This window comes from Notechis scutatus, chromosome 11 (assembly GCF_049901735.1).
Source record: "Notechis scutatus isolate UNSWTSFEM ecotype Mainland chromosome 11, rNotScu1.2, whole genome shotgun sequence".
Lineage (NCBI taxonomy): Eukaryota > Metazoa > Chordata > Lepidosauria > Squamata > Elapidae > Notechis > Notechis scutatus.
In genome coordinates, this window is record NC_142019.1 from 233,043 (window position 1) to 255,006 (window position 21,964).

Consider the following 21,964-nt stretch of genomic DNA (forward strand, 5'->3'; position numbering starts at 1 on the left):
GGAGCCCCCCCCCACCCCAAGAGGGAGAAGAAGAGCAAAGGGAAAGAGGTGGACATTCCCACCCTGAGTCTTGTGGGGTAGCTTGGCTTGACCATTGCACGGGTGGCCCCCCACCCACTATGGTCCTTCCGCACCTCCAGCCCCCCAACAACCACCTTCCCTAGATGTCCACGCCCCCCTCCCCCCAAGAGGACCGGGCTCATGGGCTCCCCCTCCCTGGGCCAACCTGATGGGCGCGCAGCAGAGCGGTCCTCCGGTACATGTAGTCTTCCGACTTGATCACGTAAACCATCTTGTAGGAGTTCAGCTTGAACTTGCATTCGAGCTTGTCCAAGCTCTCCACGTTCTCCAGGGGCTTCTTGCCCAGCCCCTCTTTGCCGTCCTTCTCCTGCTGTTCCCGACCTCTCTGACATTTCCGGATCTGCCGCAGGTTCCTGAGAAGCAGAGAGAGAGAGACCAACACTGGAATTAGGGTCTGCCTGGAAAAACCCAACCCACAGCTTCTGCTGGGGGAGGCGGGAGTCAAGCATGGGTGGCTTGACTCACAGAGGACAGGGCGTCTGGGAAGTGGGAGGCCCTTACTGGTAGCTGCCCCATGGAGCCCCCAAGCCAGCAATTGCCCCCATGACAAAAGAAGAGAATCTCTATAGAGCAGGGACGGGATTCTCCCAGTTTGCACCTATTCGCTAGAACCGGTTGTTAACATTCTAAGCAGTTTGGAGAACCGGTTGTTAGAAGAAATTACTGGGCTAATCCTGTAAGGAAGGCAGGAAGGAAACATTCTGGTGTTGCTTACAGAAACTGCCTCTCCGTTAATCCTTATTACATTCTTGGCAGGACTAGACTTCCTGTCTCAGGAACTTCTCTGGAGTTTTTTTCCCTTCCTTTGCTGGTATTTTGCTTGTGTGGAGTGACCGTTCAAAGTTACAATGGCACTGAAAAAAGTGACTTATGACACTTTTTCACACTTACAACTGTTGCCGCATCCCCACAGTCAGGAGCGGCCAGGGGAGGAGATGCGGGCCTCGATGTGAGTAATGTTGAGTTGGCCACACCCAGCCAATAACATGACCACCAAGCCATGTCCACCCAGTCACATGATCACCAAGCCACGCCCACCAATTAAGCCACGCCCACAGAACCGGTTGTTAAAAAATTTGAATCCTACCCCTGCTATAGAGGTCAGGATTGAGCTATGGGGTTCTTGGTACTCTCTCTGCGCTTGGTGTTTCTACTGCAGATGTTTCGCTATCGCTGAAGATGTTACCCAAATGCCTGCAGGAAAACCACCCAGCTTGGGGAATCGGGTTCCAAAAACCAAGACAGACACGTTGAGGTTCTTCTAAGCTGCTTCCTTTATCATTCCATCACCCATAGAGTGAAATCTCACCAAACTGGAGCAGTCTTTGCACCGCGAAACCTAGCCTCTGGAAACCCTTGAGGAGGAGCCGTCTTCACCCTCTTTCTCATACACAAGCAATCTAAATGGTGTCATCCCTTTGCTCTTCTGGAATGCAGCCCCTCCCTTCAGAAAACCTTTAATCACGCTAAGGAAGCATCAAGGACTCCCCCATCATTTCCCTCTTCCCCAGTCCAGCAGTGTGTGGGGGGGGACAGGACGGGACCCTGGCTAGAGGCAATGCAGGCCTCAAAACAGCGCATGGGTGCTTTCAGGTACGGGTGAAGAATGGGCTCTGTTGTCTCACCTGGGCAGAAATACCGGCTTCTGGGCCAGCTGTTCCCGCAGTTCAGGAGACGTGGAGTCCGAGTTGACGTAGCGATCCACGTAATCCGTCCAACGCTGAAAAGGGGAACCGAGAGATGATTAATCCTTCTAAAAGGGAAGGGGGAAAAAAAGCAGGTTTTCTGCTGTGGGACATTCTAACCCTCCCTTTATGCTGAGGCTGCAGGAACAGAATCTTTGCCAAGCGTTTTTCCTTCTTTCATTCTGACGTTCCACAACATTGGAGACGATCCCTTCTGAGATGCTTTCCCGCGCCCCGTTCCCTTCTGGGGGCTGAGATACCTTTTACCTGGCAGGCAGAGTCTAGCCTGCGGCTCTTCCTGCTGGCTCCCAAGGCCATCCCAGCTGGGTTAGGCTTCCCCATTTTTAAAAACCGTGTGTGTGTGAGAGAATCGGAACAAAAACACGGCAGAACTGCTGACGGAGCACAGCCCACTCTTACCTCTGCCTCAACAGGGTCGTCGGAGTTCTCCTCTTCGGTATCCAGCAGTTCAATGGTTAACTGAACGTGGCCTCTGCTCTGAACGAACATCATCTACGGCGACGAAACACACAGGATCACAATGCTGGCCAAAGGGCCTCCAGATTAAAAAAAAATACCGCCCCCTCCCAAATAAGTGCTGTGAATCACAACCTAATATCAACTCATAAAATATTTCTCTGGTCTTTTTAAGAGTTGCCACCAGAAAGGGAGGAGGGGAAGTAGCGCATTCCTTAAATGTTTTCATAGATAATTTCTAGGCGACCGAAGTTTCTGGCAGTGCAAAATTCTAACCGGAGAGCATGATTGATGACTCTGGGCTATGGAGGTGTCCCATTGGAGAATATGAATTACGATACACCCAGAGGGGTGGGGGAAAACCAAGGTCAAGAATGATGTGTTTCAGAGTCGGCTTCACCCAGGTAGCGCCGGCATGTCCACTCCTAATAAATCATCTTTTAAGCTCTGAAAGATCCGGCTAGAGGCTCATGATTTAAACGGGGGTGACGACTGGAGCCCTGACACCTGGATTTGGACAAGGGCGTTATTGAAGCAGGCAACGCTTCAGCTTAGCCACGGGGGCTCGGTTTGAAAAGGCAGCCGGAAGCCAACAGCCCCGTGCGTTTTATCGCTGGCACGTTAAGCTTCCGCCGAGAGACAAGTTGCAATATTTTGCCCCGAAGGAACCTGGCATCGAGGTCACAACCCACGATTAAAATCAAAGAACAAGACTGTCAGCTTAAAGCAAGAGAAAAAGTTGCGTTTTTGTGCGAAGCTCAGATTGATTGGGGGAGGAGGGGCAGAGAGAGAGAGAGGAGGGGGATTATTTACAGGGAAGGGGAAGCTGAAAAGATTCCAGGGAAAATGGGTGCATCAAAAGGAGGAGGAGGAGCGGCGTGTTTCTCCCAGCTTCTGCCGGTCATTAAATCCTCCAAGCAGCCTTTTGTTGCATTTCCAAGGGTGAAAAGAAAAACCATCAAAATCCTTTGATGAAGCGTGCCAGTTTCCACGAAGATCTGGCGTTTTTTTAATCGCTCGAGACAACTCCAAGATTATAGTTTAGGTTGCCCAGAAAACCCTTTGATATCAATCTCAGCCCCGAAGGCTGCATCTCTGCCAATTGTACGAGACGCCCGGAGAAACGGTTCGATAAATGGGACTTTGGGGGGTATTAAAGGCACCTTTGCACGTCGGGAGGGAAAAGATCAACCCACCCACCCTTCCCCAAAAAGCGACCCTCTCCAATTTCTCGCCCCTCAAAAGGCCAGCAAGGCTCTTGCCTGGCCATCCTGGTGTACCTTGAAGCAGTTCTCGTCCTGCATCAGCTGCTCGGCTTTGCGCTGATAGGCTGTTTCCACCAGGGAGCGAGAGGACTGTGAGGTCAGCAGCCCTCCCGTGGCACCGTTGTGGCTCTCGGACAGGTAGAGCTCTGTTACCTGCACGCAGATTTCATCACTCACGATGTGCTGGAGCTGAAAATTAAAAAAAAAAAGAGAGAGAGAGAGAGAGAGAGAACATTAAGGTGCCTTTTTGGAAGCTCCAACCCCAGGTGCACACGCTTTCTTCTGCCGCATGGTACAGATGCTACGCCCGAGGCCAGCAGGCAACATGCCTGGGCAAAGATATCTCCCTCTGCTGAACTTCTAACCTCAGTTCCCTCTGCCCCCGGGGCAAACAGGGCTGAGCAGATGCTGGATCCAGAAGCCGGCCGTTATAGCAATGGGGTGCAGACCAGCAGTGGCCGCAACTTGCATGCTGCAGAGTTGGGGAGGGGGGCTAAGGGAGCACCTTTGCCTTAGACGTCCTGGAAGCCCCCCTGACCTCTGGCTGTGGCCCCCTCTGCTTTGGAAGTTGTTGTACAGGCAACAAGCAGCCATCTCGGGCGTTTCTTCCCACCCACACCCCCATCTCTCTTTCAAACCCCCCTATACACATATCCACACACACCTCTCCCTCTCTTTCCCTGTCTCTCCCCAATCTCTTTCCTTCTTTTCCTTCCCCTCCCTCCCTCCCTCCCTCTTTCCACCCACCCTCCCGCTCCATTCTTTCCCTCCGCACCCTTCCTTTCCCTCTCTCCTCCTTTCCCTCTCTTCTTCTCCCCTCCCTTTTCCCATCTTTCCTCCTCTCCCTCTCCCTCTCTTCTCTCCCCACTCTTCCCTCCTTTTCCTCCTCCTCTCTTCTCTCCCTTTCCCTCCTCCTCCCTTTCTTTCCTTCTTCTCTTCCTCTCCCCCTACGTCTCTCTCTCTCTCTTGCCTCCCCTCCCCGAATCACCTGTCTGACGATGCTCTGGATGAGCTTGTCCATGGTGAAGGCGATGTAGGCGTGAATGGTGAACATGTCGCGCAGGGAGTCCTCGTATTGGGAGGAATCCATGTTGCCGTCCAGGAGGTTCCGCACCATGTCCAGAAAAGCAGGGTAGTAGTCTTCCACCTCAATGTCCACTGAAATGGGGAGGAGGGGGAGGAAAGCGGAAGGAGGAAGGGGGGGGAGAGAGGTGTAGAACGAGCTCATTAGAACGGCTTTGCAGGGGGAGTGTCAGCCCTGCGAGGGAGGCCACGCTGGAATGCAAGCGGCAGAGGAGCCGGAGGGCTCCCGGCTGCCTGCGCATTTGAGTTGCGAAGCTGATTCGACCGCCACTTTTTTAGGGCCCTGGTTCAGCGAAGCCGACGTTTGCCATCGGGCGGTTTTGCCAGGAACCGGGAACAAAGGCCGGCTTCCCCGCAGAAACGCCCTGAATAAGGTGGGTGGCTACAGTGTTATTATTTATTATTATTATTATTATTATTATTATTATTATTATTATTATTATTATTATTATTATGCATCCCTTGGATAATGTTTTTACTTCCTGCATTTTACTGGCTGTAGGCTTTAGCGTTGTCGTTACAACACTCTTTTGGTTTTGCAAGCACACCGAGGGCTTCTTGGCCAAAGAAAGAAAAGCAAATTACGCTCGCGTTGACTGTGGCGCCCAGGTTCCCTCCCAGCCACCCACCCACCGGAACTGGGTCCTCCTATAAGGGGCCCGCTGAGGGGTCTTGTCATAACTTCCAGCTGTCGCTAAGCCAGCGGCCCCCAACCTTTTGGGGCACTAGGGACCAGTTCTGTGGAGAGGGGATTTTTCCCGTGGGCTGGAGGGGAAGTGGCTTTACCTGCATCCCACGGATGGGGCTTTGCTGGGTGGCACGGCCCGGTTTCCGCCCTGCCGCAGCCCGGTGGCTGGTCCATGGCCCGGGGGGGGGGGGGTTGGAGACCCCTGTGCCAAGTGCCCGATCGTTAAGCCGAGGACTACTTTGTACTCCCCCAATGCTGCCCATCTGCCCAGCCCGAGAGAGACACTCTTTTATGCCCTGTTGGCCGCCAGTCCCTCCAGCAGCCAAATCAGAGGAGGAGGAGGCGGCGGCATGGGAGTCAGGGTCAGCATTAAGGCAACCTGAGAGCTTGAAGCAGGAAGAGGGAATGGAGCTGGCAGGAGAGAGGTGGGCAGAGATCCTGGGCTGTCCGTCAGCCCTCAAAGGGAGAGTCAACAGCCCCCAGGTCTGGAGGTGGCTGATAAGGAAGAGGAGGAACAGCTGGCTCAGTGCCTGACGCACGGATGCACAGAAGGCAGAGGAGAGGAGAGCAGTGGAAATCTATGGGCGGGTCCTTGGGATGGAAGAGCCAGGTCTGGAGGTGGCTGATAAGGAAGAGGAGGAACAGCTGGCTCAGTGCCTGATGCACAGAAGGCAGAGGAGAGGAGAGCAGTGGAAATCTATGGGCGGGTCCTTGGGATGGAAGAGCCAGGTCTGGAGGTGGCTGATGAGGAAGAGGAGGAACAGCTGGGTCCAGTGCCTGACGCGCGGATGCGCAGAAGGCAGAGGAGAGGAGAGCAGTGGAAATCTATGGGCGGGTCCTTGGGACGGAAGAGCCAGTGCTAGCAAAGCCCCGCCCTAGCTCTGAGGATAAAAGGGAGGGGGCAGAGATGAATAAGTGTGGCAGACAACTATTCATCTCCCTGCCGGACAGACTTGCTAGCCGGCATTGAGAAATTTTTTGCCGGGGCTGCCGGCGCCACCCAATTAAAGCAACTACATTGCTTCAACTACAGAGGATTCTTGTGTTTTGGGAGCTGGGTCAGAACACACTCACTGGGGTCTTTCAAGCGCAGCTGGATGGCTGGACTGTCGCTCTTCTCTCGCTTCACCCCAGCACTTCCCGCTCCCACTCGTTCCCGGCTGTCCTCCTCGATCTGCCGCTCGGCCTGGCTGTATATCCGCAGCAGCCGCAGGCAGAGGATCTGGTGGAGGCGCAGGAAGATGTACCAGTTGTTGTTGGCGTGGAAGAGGTTGTAGGCCTCGTCCAGGCTGCGCAGCTTCTGAGCCACCGTGCTGCTGAAGAGCAGCTTGGCTTTGGGGAGCTGCCCCCCACCCCGTTGTGCTTCTTCACCGCCCGGAGTTCTCATCCACGTCCATCTCTTCCTCTTCTTCCTCCTCCAGGTCCGAGAGCTCCTCGCTGAGCAGAGAGAAGGTCCGGGATGAAGTGGTACATGATCTGCTTGATCTTGTACTTGTCCTCCTTCTGGATGCCCGCCTGACGCTTCACGTGGTGGATGATCAAGAGGCGGCGTCCTCCAGAATCTGCTTGTCCTCGTAGGCCAGGGAGAGGTGAGGGCGGTGTTGTCCTCCGAGGTTTGCTCTTGCCTCTGGAAACCCAGGAAAGGGACAATCTGAATCCGGCCTCAAGGCCTCTCTCTCTCTCCCTTCTCTTTGTGTTTATCTCTCTTTCTGTCTCTCTTTCTTTCTGTCTCTCCCCATCTTTGTGTCTATTTATCTCTTTCCCTCTCTTTCTGCCTCTCTTCCACCTCCACCCCTTTGTCTATTTATCTCTCTCTCTCTCTCTTTCATTCTCTCCTTCCCCGTATTTGTGTCTATTTATCTTTCCCTCTCTTTCTGCCTCTCTTCTCTCCCCTCTTTATCTCTCTCTCATTCATTCTCTCCTTCCCTGTATTTGTGTCTGTTTATTTCCCTTTCTTTCTGCCTCTGTCTATTTATCTCTCTCATTCATTCTCTTCCTCTCCATCTTTGTGTCTATTTATCTTTCCCTCTCTTTCTGCCTCTCTTCCTCTCCCCTTTATTTATCTCTCTCTCTCCTCATTCATTCTCCCTCACCGTCTTTCTGTCTATTTATCTCTTTCCCTTTCTTCTGGCTCTCTCTTCCTCCCGCCCTTTGTCTATCTCTCTCTCTCATTCATTCTCTTCCTCCCCATCTTTGTGTCTATCTTTCCCTCTCTTTCTAGCCTCTCTTCCTCTCCCCCTTTTATTTATCTCTCTCTCTCTCATTCTCTCCCTCCCGTCTTTCTGTCTATTTATCTCTTTCCCTTTCTTTCTGCCTCTCTTCCTCTCCCTTTTTATCTCTCTCTCTCTCTCTCTCTCTCTCTCTCATTCTCTCCCTCCTCTCCTCTTTCTGTTTATTTATCTCTTTCCCTTTCTTTCTGCCTCTCTCTTCCTCCCGCCCTTTGTCTATTTATCTCTCTCTCATTCATTCTCTTCCTCCCCATCTTTGTGTCTATTTATCTTTCTCTCTTTCTGCCTCTCTTCCTCTCCCCCCTTTTATTTATCTCTCTCTCTCTCTCTCATTCTCTCCCTCCCGTCTTTGTCTATTTATCTCTTTCCCTTTCTTTCTGCTCTCTCTTCCTTCCCCCACTTTGTCTATTTATCTCTCTCTCTCTCATTCATTCTCTTCCTCCCCATCTTTGTGTCTATTTATCTTTCCCTCCTTTCTGCCTCTCTTCCTCTCCCCCTTTATTTTCTCTCTCTCTCTCTCTCTCTCATTCCCTTTCTCTGCCTCCTCTTCCTCCCCGTCTATTTTCTGTCTCTCTCTTTCATTCTCTCCCTATCTTTGTGTCTCCCTCTCTCTGCCTCTTCTCCCTCTTTTGTCTATTCATCTGTCTCTCTCTCTCCTCCTCTCTTCTACAAATTGCTGCTGACAGCAAGGACAACCTCTTTCTTTCTCACTATTTATCTCTCTCTGAAAACCTATCCCCACCACGCTCTAGGATGTTCTTCTCTCCAAGCCCCCGTTATCTGAAAGTTACGACGGAAGAAACAGCCTAGCTCTGAGGATAAAAGGGAGGGGCAGAGATGAATAAGTGTGGCAGACAACTATTCATCTCCCTGCCGGACAGACTTGCTAGCCGGCATTGAGAAATTTTTTGCCGGGGCTGCCGGCGCCCCCAATTAAAGCAACTACATTGCTTCAACTACAGAGGGATTCTTGTGTTTTGGGAGCTGGGTCAGAACACACTCACTGGGGTCTTTCAAGCGCAGCTGGATGGCTGGACTGTCGCTCTTCTCTCGCTTCACCCCCAGCACTTCCCGCTCCCACTCTCGTTCCCGGCTGTCCTCCTCGATCTGCCGCTCGGCCTGGCTGTATATCCGCAGCAGCCGCAGGCAGAGGATCTGGTGGAGGCGCAGGAAGATGTACCAGTTGTTGTTGACGTGGAAGAGGTTGTAGGCCTCGTCCAGGCTGCGCAGCTTCTGAGCCACCGTGCTGCTGAAGAGCAGCTTGGCTTTGGGGGAGCTGCCCCCCACCCCGTTGTGCTTCTTCACCGCCCCGGAGTTCTCATCCACGTCCATCTCTTCCTCTTCTTCCTCCTCCAGGTCCGAGAGCTCCCCTCGCTGAGCGAAGAGAAGGTCCGGGATGAAGTGGTACATGATCTGCTTGATCTTGTACTTGTCCTCCTTCTGGATGCCCGCCTGACGCTTCACGTGGTGGATGATCAAAGAGGCGGCGTCCTCCAGAATCTGCTTGTCCTCGTAGGCCAGGGAGAGGTGAGGGCCGGTGTTGTCCTCCGAGGTTTGCTCTTGCCTCTGGAAACCCAGGAAAGGGACAATCTGAATCCGGCCTCAAGGCCTCTCTCTCTCTCCCTTCTCTTTGTGTTTATCTCTCTTTCTGTCTCTCTTTCTTTCTGTCTCTCCCCATCTTTGTGTCTATTTATCTCTTTCCCTCTCTTTCTGCCTCTCTTCCACCTCCACCCCTTTGTCTATTTATCTCTCTCTCTCTCTCTCTCTTTCATTCTCTCCTTCCCCGTATTTGTGTCTATTTATCTTTCCCTCTCTTTCTGCCTCTCTTCCTCTCCCCTCTTTATCTCTCTCTCATTCATTCTCTCCTTCCCTGTATTTGTGTCTATTTATTTCCCTTTCTTTCTGCCTCTGTCTATTTATCTCTCTCATTCATTCTCTTCCTCTCCATCTTTGTGTCTATTTATCTTTCCCTCTCTTTCTGCCTCTCTTCCTCTCCCCCCTTTATTTATCTGTCTCTCTCCCTCATTCTCTCCCTCACCGTCTGTCTATTTATCTCTTTCCCTTTCTTTCTGGCTCTCTCTTCCTCCCCGCCCTTTGTCTATTTATCTCTCTCTCTCTTTCATTCTCTTCCTCCCCATCTTTGTGTCTATCTTTCCCTCTCTTTCTGCCTCTCTTCCTCTCCCCCCTTTTATTTATCTCTCTCTCTCTCTCATTCTCTCCCTCCCCGTCTTTCTGTCTATTTATCTCTTTCCCTTTCTTTCTGCCTCTCTTCCTCTCCCTTTTATTTATCTCTCTCTCTCTCTCTCTCTCTCTCATTCTCTCCCTCCCCGTCTTTCTGTCTATTTATCTCTTTCCCTTTCTTTCTGCCTCTCTCTTCCTCCCGCCCTTTGTCTATTTATCTCTCTCTCATTCATTCTCTTCCTCCCCATCTTTGTGTCTATTTATCTTTCTCTCTTTCTGCCTCTCTTCCTCTCCCCCCTTTTATTTATCTCTCTCTCTCTCTCATTCTCTCCCTCCCGTCTTTGTCTATTTATCTCTTTCCCTTTCTTTCTGCCTCTCTCTTCTCCTCCCCGCCCTTTGTCTATTTATCTCTCTCTCTCATTCATTCTCTTCCTCCCCATCTTTGTGTCTATTTATCTTTCCCTTTCTGCCTCTCTTCCTCTCCCCCTTTTATTTCTCTCTCTCTCTCTCTCATTCTCTCCCTCCCCGTCTTTCTGTCTATTTATCTCTTTCCCTTTCTTTCTGCCTCTCTCTTCCTCTCCCTTTTATTTATCTCTCTCTCTCTCTCTCTCTCTCTCTCTCTCATTCTCTCCCTCCCCGTCTTTCTGTCTATTTATCTCTTTCCCTTTCTCTGCCTCTCTCTTCCTCCCGCCCTTTGTCTATTTATCTCTCTCTCATTCATTCTCTTCCTCCCCATCTTTGTGTCTATTTATCTTTCTCTCTTTCTGCCTCTCTTCCTCTCCCCCCTTTTATTTATCTCTCTCTCTCTCTCTCATTCTCTCCCTCCCCGTCTTTGTCTATTTATCTCTTTCCCTTTCTTTCTGCCTCTCTTCCTCCCACTTTGTCTATTTATCTCTCTCTCTCATTCATTCTCTTCCTCCCCATCTTTGTGTCTATTTATCTTTCCCTCTCTTTCTGCCTCTCCTCTCCCCCTTTTATTTCTCTCTCTCTCTCTCATTCTCTCCCTCCCCGTCTTTGTCTATTTATCTCTTTCCCTTTCTTTCTGCCTCTCTTCCTCCCCACCCTTTATCTATTTCTCTGTCTCTCTCTTTCATTCTCTCCCTCCCCATCTTTGTGTCTATCTTTCCCTCTCTTTCTGCCTCTCTCTCCCTCTTTTGTCTATTCATCTGTCTCTCTCTCTCCCCCTCCCTCTCTAGCTACAAATTGCTGCTGACGAAGGACAACCTCTTTCTACAAGATGTTCTACGGCTTCCCTCAACTGTCCCCAAGCAAAAGGAGAACCTGAAAACCTTATCCCCCACCGCTCTTGGATGTTCTTCCGTGTTCTCCAAGCCCCCGTTATCTGAAAGTTACGACGGAAGAAACGCTTGGTGACATCTTTCAACGTACCTCGTCATAAATGGTCTCAATCTCGCTGAGCAGGCTCTTGGATCGCAAGACCTTGGTGTCGTTCTGCTTGAAGTTGATGCCTTGATGGTCCAGGGATTTCAAATAGTACTTCTCGTTTTGTTCCCGCCACACTTTGTTGAATCCCCTCTGGGCTTCCCGCCATTCCTCTTCTTTCATTTTCAACCTAAGCCAGAAGACGAAGAAGAGAGCATGTGAGAAGAGAGATCTCTTGGTTTAGGACATCTGGTGGATCGATCATATTCCACCTGACAGATTTGGGGGAGGGGGGGGGGGAAATCCGGCAATATGAAAGCATGCCCTCACCGTGTTCTTGTGGTCTCCTTTCCTGGGTAACTGGAGAAGTTCATTTCTACCCATTCTTCCCATCCCTTCCCTGCACCAGAATGGCTATTTCTAGTATAAATCAAATCCCAGTAGAATGGAGCTGGAAAGGAGAACTTTTAACGTAATTCTCCCAGGTGAGTTGCGAGATTCACCAGTTGAGTTCTGGCTCCTGAGACCTACAGAAATAGGGCCAGGGCCCAACAGGTGTGCCTAAAATCCAGCTGTATGAATTCAGCACCAGCCAGATGTGTAAGCATCACAACTGATCTTATTCTCAACCGGCAAGGCTGACGTTATCTGAAGATTCCAGGTTGAAGAAACCAGCCAATGCCGGCCTTCTCAGTTATCAAGCCATGGTTTGGATCGGCGTTTCTCAACCTGGCAACTTTTTAAGATGCGTAGATGTAGGCTGAAGCCATCCAGAGGTTGAGAAACACTGTTTTAGAGGCACATTTGCTTTGGGATAGTTAGGAAAGTCTCAGTTCCTCTGGAATCAAGATGACTAAACACGCTAGATGATAAATTCTATTAATTCTTAGCCAGATGTAAGGGCTCCTAAGTCTTTCTCAACAGGCACCTGTAGCTTTGAATTTGGAGGTCAGGAGGCTCAGCCCACCCCACATCCACCTCCCCAACCCCAAGAGCTTTCCCCAAAGTTCTTTTCCAGGTGAGATGTGTCAAGTTACCCTAGATGATTCCAGACCTCAAGTACCTCAAAGCTTCCCTAGCGTTGTTGTTTTTTTTTTCTTTCGACACCGCAACCTTTCAACATCGTTTTTTTATACTCCATCCGAACACTCCTCTTTTGTTTCCCCAGTGACCGGATACCTTTTCAGGACAATGGGCACGGCAACGGCTGGGTTTTTCCGGAGGCCGTCGATGATGTCGGCAGCTTTGTCCGCATATATCCTCTGGAGAGCTTTGCGGTGGATGACTTCGGAGGAGCCCCCCAAGGTGTTGTCCAGGCGGAATTTGGCTTGCTCTTCCGCCGATAAGCGGGAGAGCTTCTTCTGTATCGTTTCCAAGACTCGGATGGTGGCTAGGTTGGTCTCCAAGACCACATCCAGCTGGAAAAGGAGAAGCTCATTCAGCTAGGCTAAGGAAGTGAGCTCATCATGCAAGTTGACATCTGAATTGGGACCCAAAGGCGATTTTTTTCCCCCCAAGGGGCAACTGGACTTTCTTTGTTTTTCTTTGAAAGCATTTTGCTTCTCATCCAAGAAGCTTCTTCAGCTCTGACTGGATGATGGGGAATGGAAGGATCTATACTCCTTGCAGACAGCTGGTCATTTGCATCCTTTTTAGAGAGAGTCCTTGAGGCCACTTGGAGGTTTCTCGGTGTCCTCAGGGCCACCTGAGGGGTGCAAATGGGTGTAGCACAGCTCCACAACAGTCCTTCCAGCAGTTCCAAGGAGGCTTCACACCCATTTGCACCCCTCAGGTGGCCCTGAGGACACCGAGAAACCTCCAAGTGGCCCCAAGGACTCTCTCTGAAAGGATGCAAATGACCGGCTGTCTGCAAGGAGTATAGAAATCCTTCCATTCCCCACCATCCAGTCAGAGCTGAAGCAGCTTCTTGGATGAGAAGCGAAATGCTTTCAAAGACAAACAAAGAAAGTCCAGTTGCCTCTTGGAGAAAAAGCACCTTTGGGACAACCATCCCCTGGATGAGGACATCTGAATTGGGAAATTCCACAGCAATGGCTAGAAAGGCTGACTCTCAACTTCCCAAGTGGGATTTACACAGGTGGATCTACAAACTTTTCATTTAGCGACTGTTCTAAGTGACAACACCACTGGGAAAAGCGACTTATGACCCCTTTTCACACTTACGGCCATGTGGGCCTCTCCATGGTCACAGGATCAAAATTTAGACGCTAAGCAACTGGCCCCGTATTTACGAAGGCTGCAGGTGTCCCGGGGCCACGCGATTTCCTTTTGCAAACCTCCTGACAAGGCAGGTCAATGAGGGGAAGCCGGATTCGCTGAACAGCCGCGTGACTGACTCAACAGCAGTGATTCACTTAGCAACTACGGCAAGAAAAGCCACCCAGCAGGGCAAAGTTCACTTCACTATTTCACTTAGCAACGGAAATGCCAAGGACTCCTTGTGGTTGGGAAAGACTGTCAAATTGGGAAACGCTGCCTTGAGGCTGATTCTTCCAGTCGTGTGACACTTCCATCATTTGCCACCTGAGCAAAGTTCCTGATTTTTGCCCCGGGGGAAATTTAAGGCCTGTCTTGACCTACCTCGAACCGTTCGTCCTCACATCGGTAGATGTGTTCTTCGTACTGAGTTTTCTTCGAGCTCACAAACGTAGAATCTTCGGACCAGGAAGGGAAGGAGACCCAGGTATCGTTCAAAACCTGAGAAGCGGGGAAAGGAAGGAAGGAAGGAAGGAAGGAAGGAAGGAAGGAAGGAAGGAAGGAAGGAAGGAAGGAAAGAGAGAGAGAGAGAGAGGAAGGAAGGAAGGAAGGAAAGAAGGAAGGAAGGAGAGAGAGAGAGAGAAAGGAAGGAAGGAGAAGGAAGAGAAGGAAGAAAGGAAAGAGAAGGAAAGGAAGGAAGAAGAAGGAAGGAAGGAAGGAGACAGAGAGAGAAAGGAAGGAAGGAGGAGAGAGAGGAAGGAAAGGAAAGAGAAAGGAAGGAAGGGAAAGAAGGAAGAAAGAAGGGAAGGAAAGAGAGGAAGGAAGGAAGGGAAAGAAGAAAGGAAGGAAGGAGAGAGAGAAAGGAAGGAAGGAGAGAGAGGAAGAAAGGAAAGAGATAGAAAGGAAAGGAAGGGAAGGAAGGAAGAAAGAAAGGAAGGAAGGAAGGGAAGGGAAAGAAGAAAGGAAGGAAGGAGAGAGAGAGGAAGGAAGGAAAGAAGGAAGGAGAGAGAGAGAGAGGAAGAAAGGAAAGAGAGAAAGGAAGGAAAAGAAGAAAGAAAGGAAGGAGAGAGAGGAAGGAAGGAAGGGAAAGAAGAAAGGAAGGAAAGGAGGGAGAGAGGAAGGAAGGAAGGAAGTTACTGTCAATAAGATAAAACGTTATTCTAGCAGCTATGGGAAAAAAGGCATATTGGACTGCCAAGAGGATACTGCTGGTCCAGTCACAAGAGTAGTCCAGTCACAAGAGACTGGTCAGCTGTCCAAGGGTGCCCCCTTGTGGGTGGAAAAGGGACTCATGCCGAGATGCCACAGGAATACTATGAACTTAGAACAACTTTATTGTCACTTCAAACGTACACGTAGTAGCATACATTATTTTATGAAGGGCCAGGCTTTAAAAATCAAGATTTGGCATTCCCTGCTGGCTTCCCACAAAGCCAATGGGGAAGACGGCAGGAAATCAGAAGTGGCAGTCAGGTGAGGTCCTTGCGTTAAGTCCACACAACCAGGGCTGCTGTAACTTCTAGGCTAAACCGCATGGTCCAATGAGGTTGCTCTTTGGGACTGTGCCGCTTAGTTAAAGCAATTCCAGTCCCCAACTACTATCATAAGCCAAAGATTACCTATAATTATTGAGGGGTGGGGTGGGGGTGGGTAATGGGAGACTCTGGAGGCCCCGAGACTCTTGCTAGGGTTTCGGGAGCGCCCACCTCCCGAAGGGGCAGAAGATGGCCAGCTTACCTCCTTGCACAACGGCGTCCGACCTGTGCATTTGGGCTGCTGGTAACTTTTGGGCAAGGCTCGGTAACTGGAGCCCAGCCGTTTGCAAGTGGCGTAGTCTATCTCCATCGCTATCCCCTCGGTAGCTCGCTCCTTTGGGAAGCTCTCCAGGTGTGAGGATTCTTTGTAACCCAGGAAGTTTTTAAACCAAGTGAACAACTCCGGGAATTTTCTGAAAAGGACGAAACCAAAACCAACACAAACAGAACACAACTACATCAGCGGCGCTGCTGTGGCAGAGAGATTTTTTTCACACTTCTTAGTTAAGGTTTAAAGTTTTAATAATCCGCTAATCATCTCATACGGGGGGAAAGATCAACTTGCTGCTTATTTAAAACTTTCCTCCTGCACCTTTTGTGGTGAAATTCGCTATGCTGGTACCACAGGGCCGCTAGACTTTGCCAGTAATTGAGGCAGGTGTATCTCTGTACTCCTTGAACTCAGAGCTGGTTAGCAGATGGAACACACACGATGCTCTCTCCCTGGTTAATTTACGTATTATTTCATTTATTAAATTTACTTCCTCCACCGTTTCCCTATCCAAGCAACCTTAGGAGGCTTATTTTCAACTCTTCAACGTTATGGCGTCTGTCCCACAAGGGAGGACGCTAAAAGGGTCAGTTGCTTAAGTCTGCTTACCCCAGAAATGGAGAAACCAGCTGTACAAGCTCGGCTCGGGATATGACCTCCTGATTGAAAATGACGAGGCACCGGAGGAAATTTTCGTAGGCCTCCGTGCTGCGCAGTGCTTTGCGGACCTGAAAGGTGGAGCGGGAAGAGGAAAAAGAAGGACGAGAAAGTTGGAAAAGAGAAGAGGGGGGCTCTCCTGCAAAGGAACCATTTAATCCTCTCCCATTAGCACGATTCTAAGCTCATCGACCAACAGCCACGACATAAGAGGGAGCTGGGAAATGGGAATATTCATTCCAGGGTGAGGAGGAATTCCCCAGGACCCAAACTATAATTCCTTGTGGACCTCAGGTGATTCCCCTACAAGCAGTATCCGTTGAGCGGCAGAAAAATTGTCATATAGAAACAATAAACTCAACTTTCTCTCTTATGAATGATCCTCGAGTTACAACCACTGAGACCAGAATTTCCTTTGCCAAGCAAGGCAGTTGTTAAGTGAAGTCACGCCCAACGTTGTGACCTCTTTTGCCATGACCATTAATCGGGCTTCCCCTATTAAGGCTTGTTGGAAGCCGGCTGAGAAGGTGGCAAAGGGGGACCCCCGGGAAACTGCAAACCAGGGTGAATACACACCGGCTGCCACATACCCCGATTTTGATCCTGTGATTGTGAGGATGGGGCAACCTGGGAAGGAGCAAGGGTCTGGTTGCAAGTCCCTTTTCCCAATCCTCTTGTAACTTGGGACAGTTGCTAAAGTTGTCCGTTGAGGGTGCCTGTGTTGCGCCGTTCCTATTCCCCATTAACGCAGATGGGGATAAAATGGACATGGTTTATCATGTCTCTTACCTTGTCAAAGAACAATGACTCTGTCCCATGTTTGCCAGCTTCTGCAAAGGATGGGTCCTTCAAATTGAGCAGCTTTGGTTTCTTCTGCAGAGAGGAAGCACACACACACACACAAATAAATAAACAATTATCTACCACGACACATTTTAAATTTGCTGAGCCAGCATGCAGTTAAAACAACAGGAAAGGAATCATGGCATGGTATCGATACTGTGATAGGACAAGCATTAATTAAGGCAAGGGTCTCCAACTTTGGCAACTTTACGACTTGTGAACTTCAGCTCCCAGAATTCTATGCTGGCTGAGGAATTCTGGGAGTTCAAGTCCACAAGTTTTAATAATTGCCAAGGTTGAAGACTCCCGAATTAAGGGACTCAGAAGCAAACACAACCTACGAACAACAGAGGTTATAGTTCTCTGCACCCTTTCTTTAGTTATGGAATAATTAAGCAATCCATTCAAAATTAGATTATTACTCTAGGCAGGCTGAACATGGAACTAATAAGAAACGGTTGTTGTAGTTCAGTAGTACCCTAGTTGGCTCAGGGTTCTACCTATCCTTTTTTCCAGGGGCCAGACCAGACCTGAAGTATTAGCAATTAAATTTCTGTTGTGCCTCACATAGTGCAGTCTGGCCCACTGAAATTTTTAACTCAGTAACATTGATAAAACGTGAAAGTGCTGTAGAAAATACTGCTTTTATAGGGTTAGGGATCCCTTGCGTGTTCTTAACTAGTTCCTAAAATTAAAGTGCTATATTATTATTGGGAAAAATCAGGACGTAGTATATTGTTTTCATTTGCTAAGGTGTTATATTCAAGCAGTGTGCAATCTGGACAGCCTACTAAAAAGCAGAGACATCCCCCTGCCAACCAAAAGGCGTAGAGTCAAGGCGATGGTTTTCCCAGTGGCAAGGTAGGGCTGTGAAAGTTGGATCATAAGGAAGGCTGAGCGCCAAAAGAATGGAGGCCTTTGAACTCTGGGGCTGGAGAAGACTCCTTGGACTGCAAGGCCATCCAACTGGTCAGTCCTAGAGGAGATCCACCCTGACTGCTCTTGAGAAGGCCAGATCCTGAAGATGAAACTCAAAGACTTTGGCCACCTCATGAGAAGGAAGGAAGGAAGGACTCCCTGGAGAAGAAGAGCCGAATGCTGGGAACGATGGAGGGCAAAAGACGAAGAAGAAGGGGACGGCAGAGAAGGAGGTGGCTGGATGGAGTCACTAAAGCAGTCGGCGTGAGCTTGAATGGACTCCAGGGGATGGTAGAGGACAGGAAGGCCTGGAGGAACGTTGTCCACGGGGTTGCGATGGGTTGGACACGACTTGGCAACTAACAACAACCACACTGTGCAATTACCACCAACTGTGGCCTTGAGACGAAAGGGGTAAGGGGGGGGTAGTCTTGCCTTCACTGGCGGGGTGACCCCCGAGGTGGCATGCCTCCGGATTTGACAGCCGTTCTGATTGGGCCTCTGCTGCTTGCTGTTCAGCTGGGGCTTCTTGATGGTCCCTCCGTGGTCGTTTCTCACCGACTCCACTTTCTCCGCAGTGGTCTTGCTCAGAAGCTGATCGGAAAGAACCACAAGTCAGTCCACTGAGGGGCCCCCCCCGCCCCCCCGTGGCTGAGAACAGGCAAAAATGCTTCGCAAGAACCAGCCGGTTAAGAGGCGATGAACCCAGGCCATCCGGAGGTCAAAGCGGTTTTTGACCCCGAGGTCTTGTTCTGCTCATCTACAGACAGGAGTCCTTGAGTTACGACTGTAAAAGAAGCTGGCCCGTGCCAGTTTTGTAACCGTGGGTCCAGGTTACTTGAGGGATCAAGTCTCACCCCACTGGAATTGCCCTTGCCCTACTCGTGCTGGCAGAAGAGGCGTGCTATGGGTCCCACCAGCTCGATTATTCCAGCTGGGGCGGTCCAGGAGGTGGGGGGGGGGGCTCCTCTGCTGTGGCCCCTCCCCCCCATGTGAGGTTGGCCCCAACCCTCCTGTCCTTTTGTAAGGCCTAAAGACCTGGACCTGCCAGTTGGCCCCATGGGGAAGCAGCACAACGCAGCTGGTGGATTGAGTCATCACGGATCCCACCTCCTGCCCCCCCACTCTGCCCAGACTCCCCCCACATGGTCTTTGGTTTAAGTTTACGATTTAATGTGTATATGTATATGGACATATATAAAACTATGACCGTAAGTTGCCCAGTTACCTTTTGGTAAGATGAGCACTGACACATTTTACCAGTGTAATAAAACACTAATAAAGGAGAATATTTGTAGCTCAGGGTTGACAGGAGGGGTCCTTGGGTGCTCTCCGAGCTTGTTTCCTTGCAAGCATTTCATGACCCAAACTAGGTAACCTCCTCAGTGCTAACACCACCAGTACCGACGTTGTTACACCTAGTTGGGTCATGAAACGCTTGCAAGGAAACAAGCCAGCACAGAGAGAGCACCACGGACTCCTAATAGTAATCATAATAAAATTAAATTAAATAAAACTCGTCATGGTCCAAATTGGGTGACTCATGTGACCGGCCCAATTTTACGATCTTTTTTTTTGTTGTTGTTGCAGCGGTCGCTAAACAAACACCTCAGCTGTTAAATGAACCCCTGGTTCACTCTGGTGGTGGCTTTTTTGCCGAAAACCCGGAAGTAAAGGCGAGGCGACGAATTCGAAGTCACTCACAACGGAGCTATTGGCATCGGGCAAGAACTGCCCGAATTCGGAGAGCAGGTCCTCCTGGTTCTTGAAGAGGCGCGCCACCTGGGCATAGACTTCCTGTTCGGTCAACGCTGGGGTGTAGTTCCCACCGGCCTCCTTGGCATTTCGCTGCTCTTTCTGTTAGAGGAGAGAGAGAGGAGAAGGTTCAAGAAGAAGACGACGACGACGACGGAGAAGTAGGAAAGAAAAAAAAACACAATGGCAACTTTGAGCAGCTGCCCTTGCCCATTTTTGCTCAGCCTCAAAAAGAATAAATAAATTAAAAAATGGGATTTACTTTATCAATGGCTAGATAAAAAAAATATGGAAATGAAATATTTCAGATAATTTTTATAATATAAGGGTAATAGAACCAAAGAGACTATAACATAAGGATGTATTATTATCGGATGGATTTATGATGAGGTAATGAATGTTATCATATAAATTAATCTAAAATGTTGAATATCTCGCATAAAATGATTATAGTTATAGTCAAATAAATGATTAACAATGATAATACACACACACACACACACGATGGATAATATGAGAATGTATACAAACTATAATTCAGGACTATAGAGATGAAGCACAAAAGACTTGTAACTAACCGGCACACTGTATGCAACTGGAAGATGGTTTTCTGTTTTCTGTTTTGTTTGTGTATGTTTGTTTAAAAATAAAAAACAAAATAATCTTTTTTTAAAACAAATAAATAAATAAAAATGGACACCCAGCTGGAGATTTGAAAAGAAGAGTAGCAAGGGACGGGCTGAAAGAGACAGTGGAGGCACCAATAAAGAAGAATAGTTGTAGCTCGGGGTTGAAATGTGGGGTCTCTCTTGGTGCTCTCTCACTAGCATTGATGGGTGTTGCCTAGTTGGGTCATGAAACGTCTGCAAGAAAAGAAGCCAAGTTCAGAGAGCACCAAGGACCCCCTCAGGTCAACCCTGAGCTACAAAGATGCTCCTTCACTTGATATGGGTGTCAAACGCTTCAGGCAGCACGCCAATGGTAGGCTAGCATGGACGATGTTGCCTAGTAAGGATCATGAAACGTCTGCAAGGAAACAAACCAAGGTTAGAGAGCCCCAAGGAGCACGGATGCCAGGCCCAAAATGGTCACCAAGAATCACCTCTCCCTAGCTCTACCTGCCTCAATTTCAGTTTTTCACACTTAGTGACTGGCAGCAGAGTTGGGCAATAGCGAAAAGGTCGGGGAGGAACCCGGGCCATTCCTGGAGGCTGAGGAAGGCTCGGACGAGGGCTCTGCATCAGAGGCCGAGATGGGGCCAGGGCAGGCTGGCAGTCATCAGCTGCCTTCGGGCTCGGACAGCAGCGAGGCGGGGGAGCTTCTGGAACCGGTTCCCCGCCTGCGCATGCACTGAGCTGCCAAAAGAAAGGCGCAATTAAGAACTCAGGGTCGACGTGGGAGTAAGGCCACAGGTGGGCGATGAATGGCCCCTCCCATCAGGATTAAAGGAGGAGCAAAAGGGGAGGGGCCTTTTGCGGGAAACAACTTGCTTGTTCGGTCGTTCCTTCATTCCAGCCTTGTGAAGATTTGCCTGTATAACCCAGCCTTCCCTGTCAACAATGAGTGTGGAATTTACCGGGCAGCGTTCCAGGATGGATAAACGTCTGAGCTAATTAGTATAGCTTTGCAAGACTGTTTGCCAAGCCGTGGGCCGACTGTGAGTGAAATAAATTCACATTAATGTAATAAAAGAGGTTTTTTGACAGGGTTCAGAATGGACTTATTGCTTTTGGGGAGGCCTAGGACAGAATACCCTCTTGCAACAAACCCAGAGAGGCAAATGCCAATGATTTTAACGCCTGCAGGCCTGATCCTCTGTCCCAACACCCATCAACAAAACAAAATCTTCGCCCCCCAAATCCTCCTTCTGCCCAAGTCCCCAAATTCACAGCAGAGCCAACCTCCGAAGGAAGGGCTGGCCGGCTGACTCACCTGATAGGTGTGGAGAATCTCCAAAAAAGCCTTGTAAATGTCCGGCTGCCCTTGAAAACGGTTCTTGATCTTGTTGACGTAATTGATGGCATGGTTGAACTCCACGGGCTGATTGTTCTGGAGGGACGGGGTGGCCCCCAGGGAGATTGTCACGGGCGTGTGGGGCTGGACCGGCGGAGAGCGAGGGGAGGTGTAGGGGACCGGAGGAGTTTGCTGGCTGGTGGGCGTATGGGCCTGTAGTTGGGAGGGCTGAAAGGAGCAGAGCGAAAGGATTAGGGATGGCTTCAGGCCAGAGGGGGGTCTAGTCCTCGAGTTACGACCGAGGAAGGTTCACTATCCGTTCAAAGTTTCAAAGATACGGAAAAAAAATTGCCTTAGGAGAGGTCCTCATACTTAAGATCAGTGGGCAGAGTCAGCCTGCAATGCTGCATTCTAACCATTGAGCCATTAAGCAAGCAAGTAAGTAAGTAAGTAAGTAAGTAAGGAAGGAAGGAAGGAAGGAAGGAAGGAAGGAAGGAAAGAAACAAACTAGCAATAGCACTTAAGACTTCTATACCGCTTCACAATGCTGTCCAGCCCTCTCCAAGCGGTTTACAGAGTCAGCCTATCGCCACCAACAATCTGGGTCCTCATTTTACCAACCTCGGAAGGATGGAAGGCTGAGTCTGCCCTGGCCAATCAGGATCGAACTACAGGCAGCTGGCAGTAAGCAGAAGTAGCCTGCAGCACTGCATTCTAACCACTGGGCCACCACCAATCTTCCAG

The 21,964-nt window shown here is 49.8% G+C and overlaps 2 protein-coding genes across 3 annotated transcripts in view; one reads left to right on the plus strand and one right to left on the minus strand.

Annotated features, from left to right (window-relative positions):
• SIN3A (SIN3 transcription regulator family member A) overlaps window positions 1-21,964 on the minus strand; it is a 36,470-nt gene that overhangs the window by 3,503 nt on the left and 11,003 nt on the right. Inside the window, exons 6-20 of one of the 2 annotated variants that reach the window (XM_087972406.1) lie at window positions 21,200-21,448; window positions 19,217-19,369; window positions 17,948-18,106; window positions 16,541-16,624; window positions 15,704-15,822; window positions 15,026-15,236; window positions 13,673-13,789; window positions 12,251-12,489; window positions 11,078-11,261; window positions 8,512-9,073; window positions 4,497-4,666; window positions 3,524-3,697; window positions 2,187-2,279; window positions 1,707-1,801; window positions 227-434 (exon numbers count right to left, since the gene is read on the minus strand). In XM_087972406.1, coding sequence (XP_087828532.1) covers window positions 227-434; window positions 1,707-1,801; window positions 2,187-2,279; window positions 3,524-3,697; window positions 4,497-4,666; window positions 8,512-9,073; window positions 11,078-11,261; window positions 12,251-12,489; window positions 13,673-13,789; window positions 15,026-15,236; window positions 15,704-15,822; window positions 16,541-16,624; window positions 17,948-18,106; window positions 19,217-19,369; window positions 21,200-21,448 — 2,817 coding nt within the window. Of the gene's footprint in view, window positions 1-226; window positions 435-1,706; window positions 1,802-2,186; window positions 2,280-3,523; window positions 3,698-4,496; window positions 4,667-8,511; window positions 9,074-11,077; window positions 11,262-12,250; window positions 12,490-13,672; window positions 13,790-15,025; window positions 15,237-15,703; window positions 15,823-16,540; window positions 16,625-17,947; window positions 18,107-19,120; window positions 19,370-21,199; window positions 21,449-21,964 lie in introns of both variants that reach the window. The other variant, XM_087972405.1, reaches the window with a different exon arrangement.
• The window catches only part of SNX33 (sorting nexin 33), an 89,742-nt gene continuing 86,018 nt past the window's right edge, over window positions 18,241-21,964 (plus strand). Inside the window, exon 1 of the mRNA XM_087972416.1 lies at window positions 18,241-18,256. The gene's annotated coding sequence lies outside the window, so the exon portion shown is untranslated. The remainder of the gene's footprint in view (window positions 18,257-21,964) is intronic.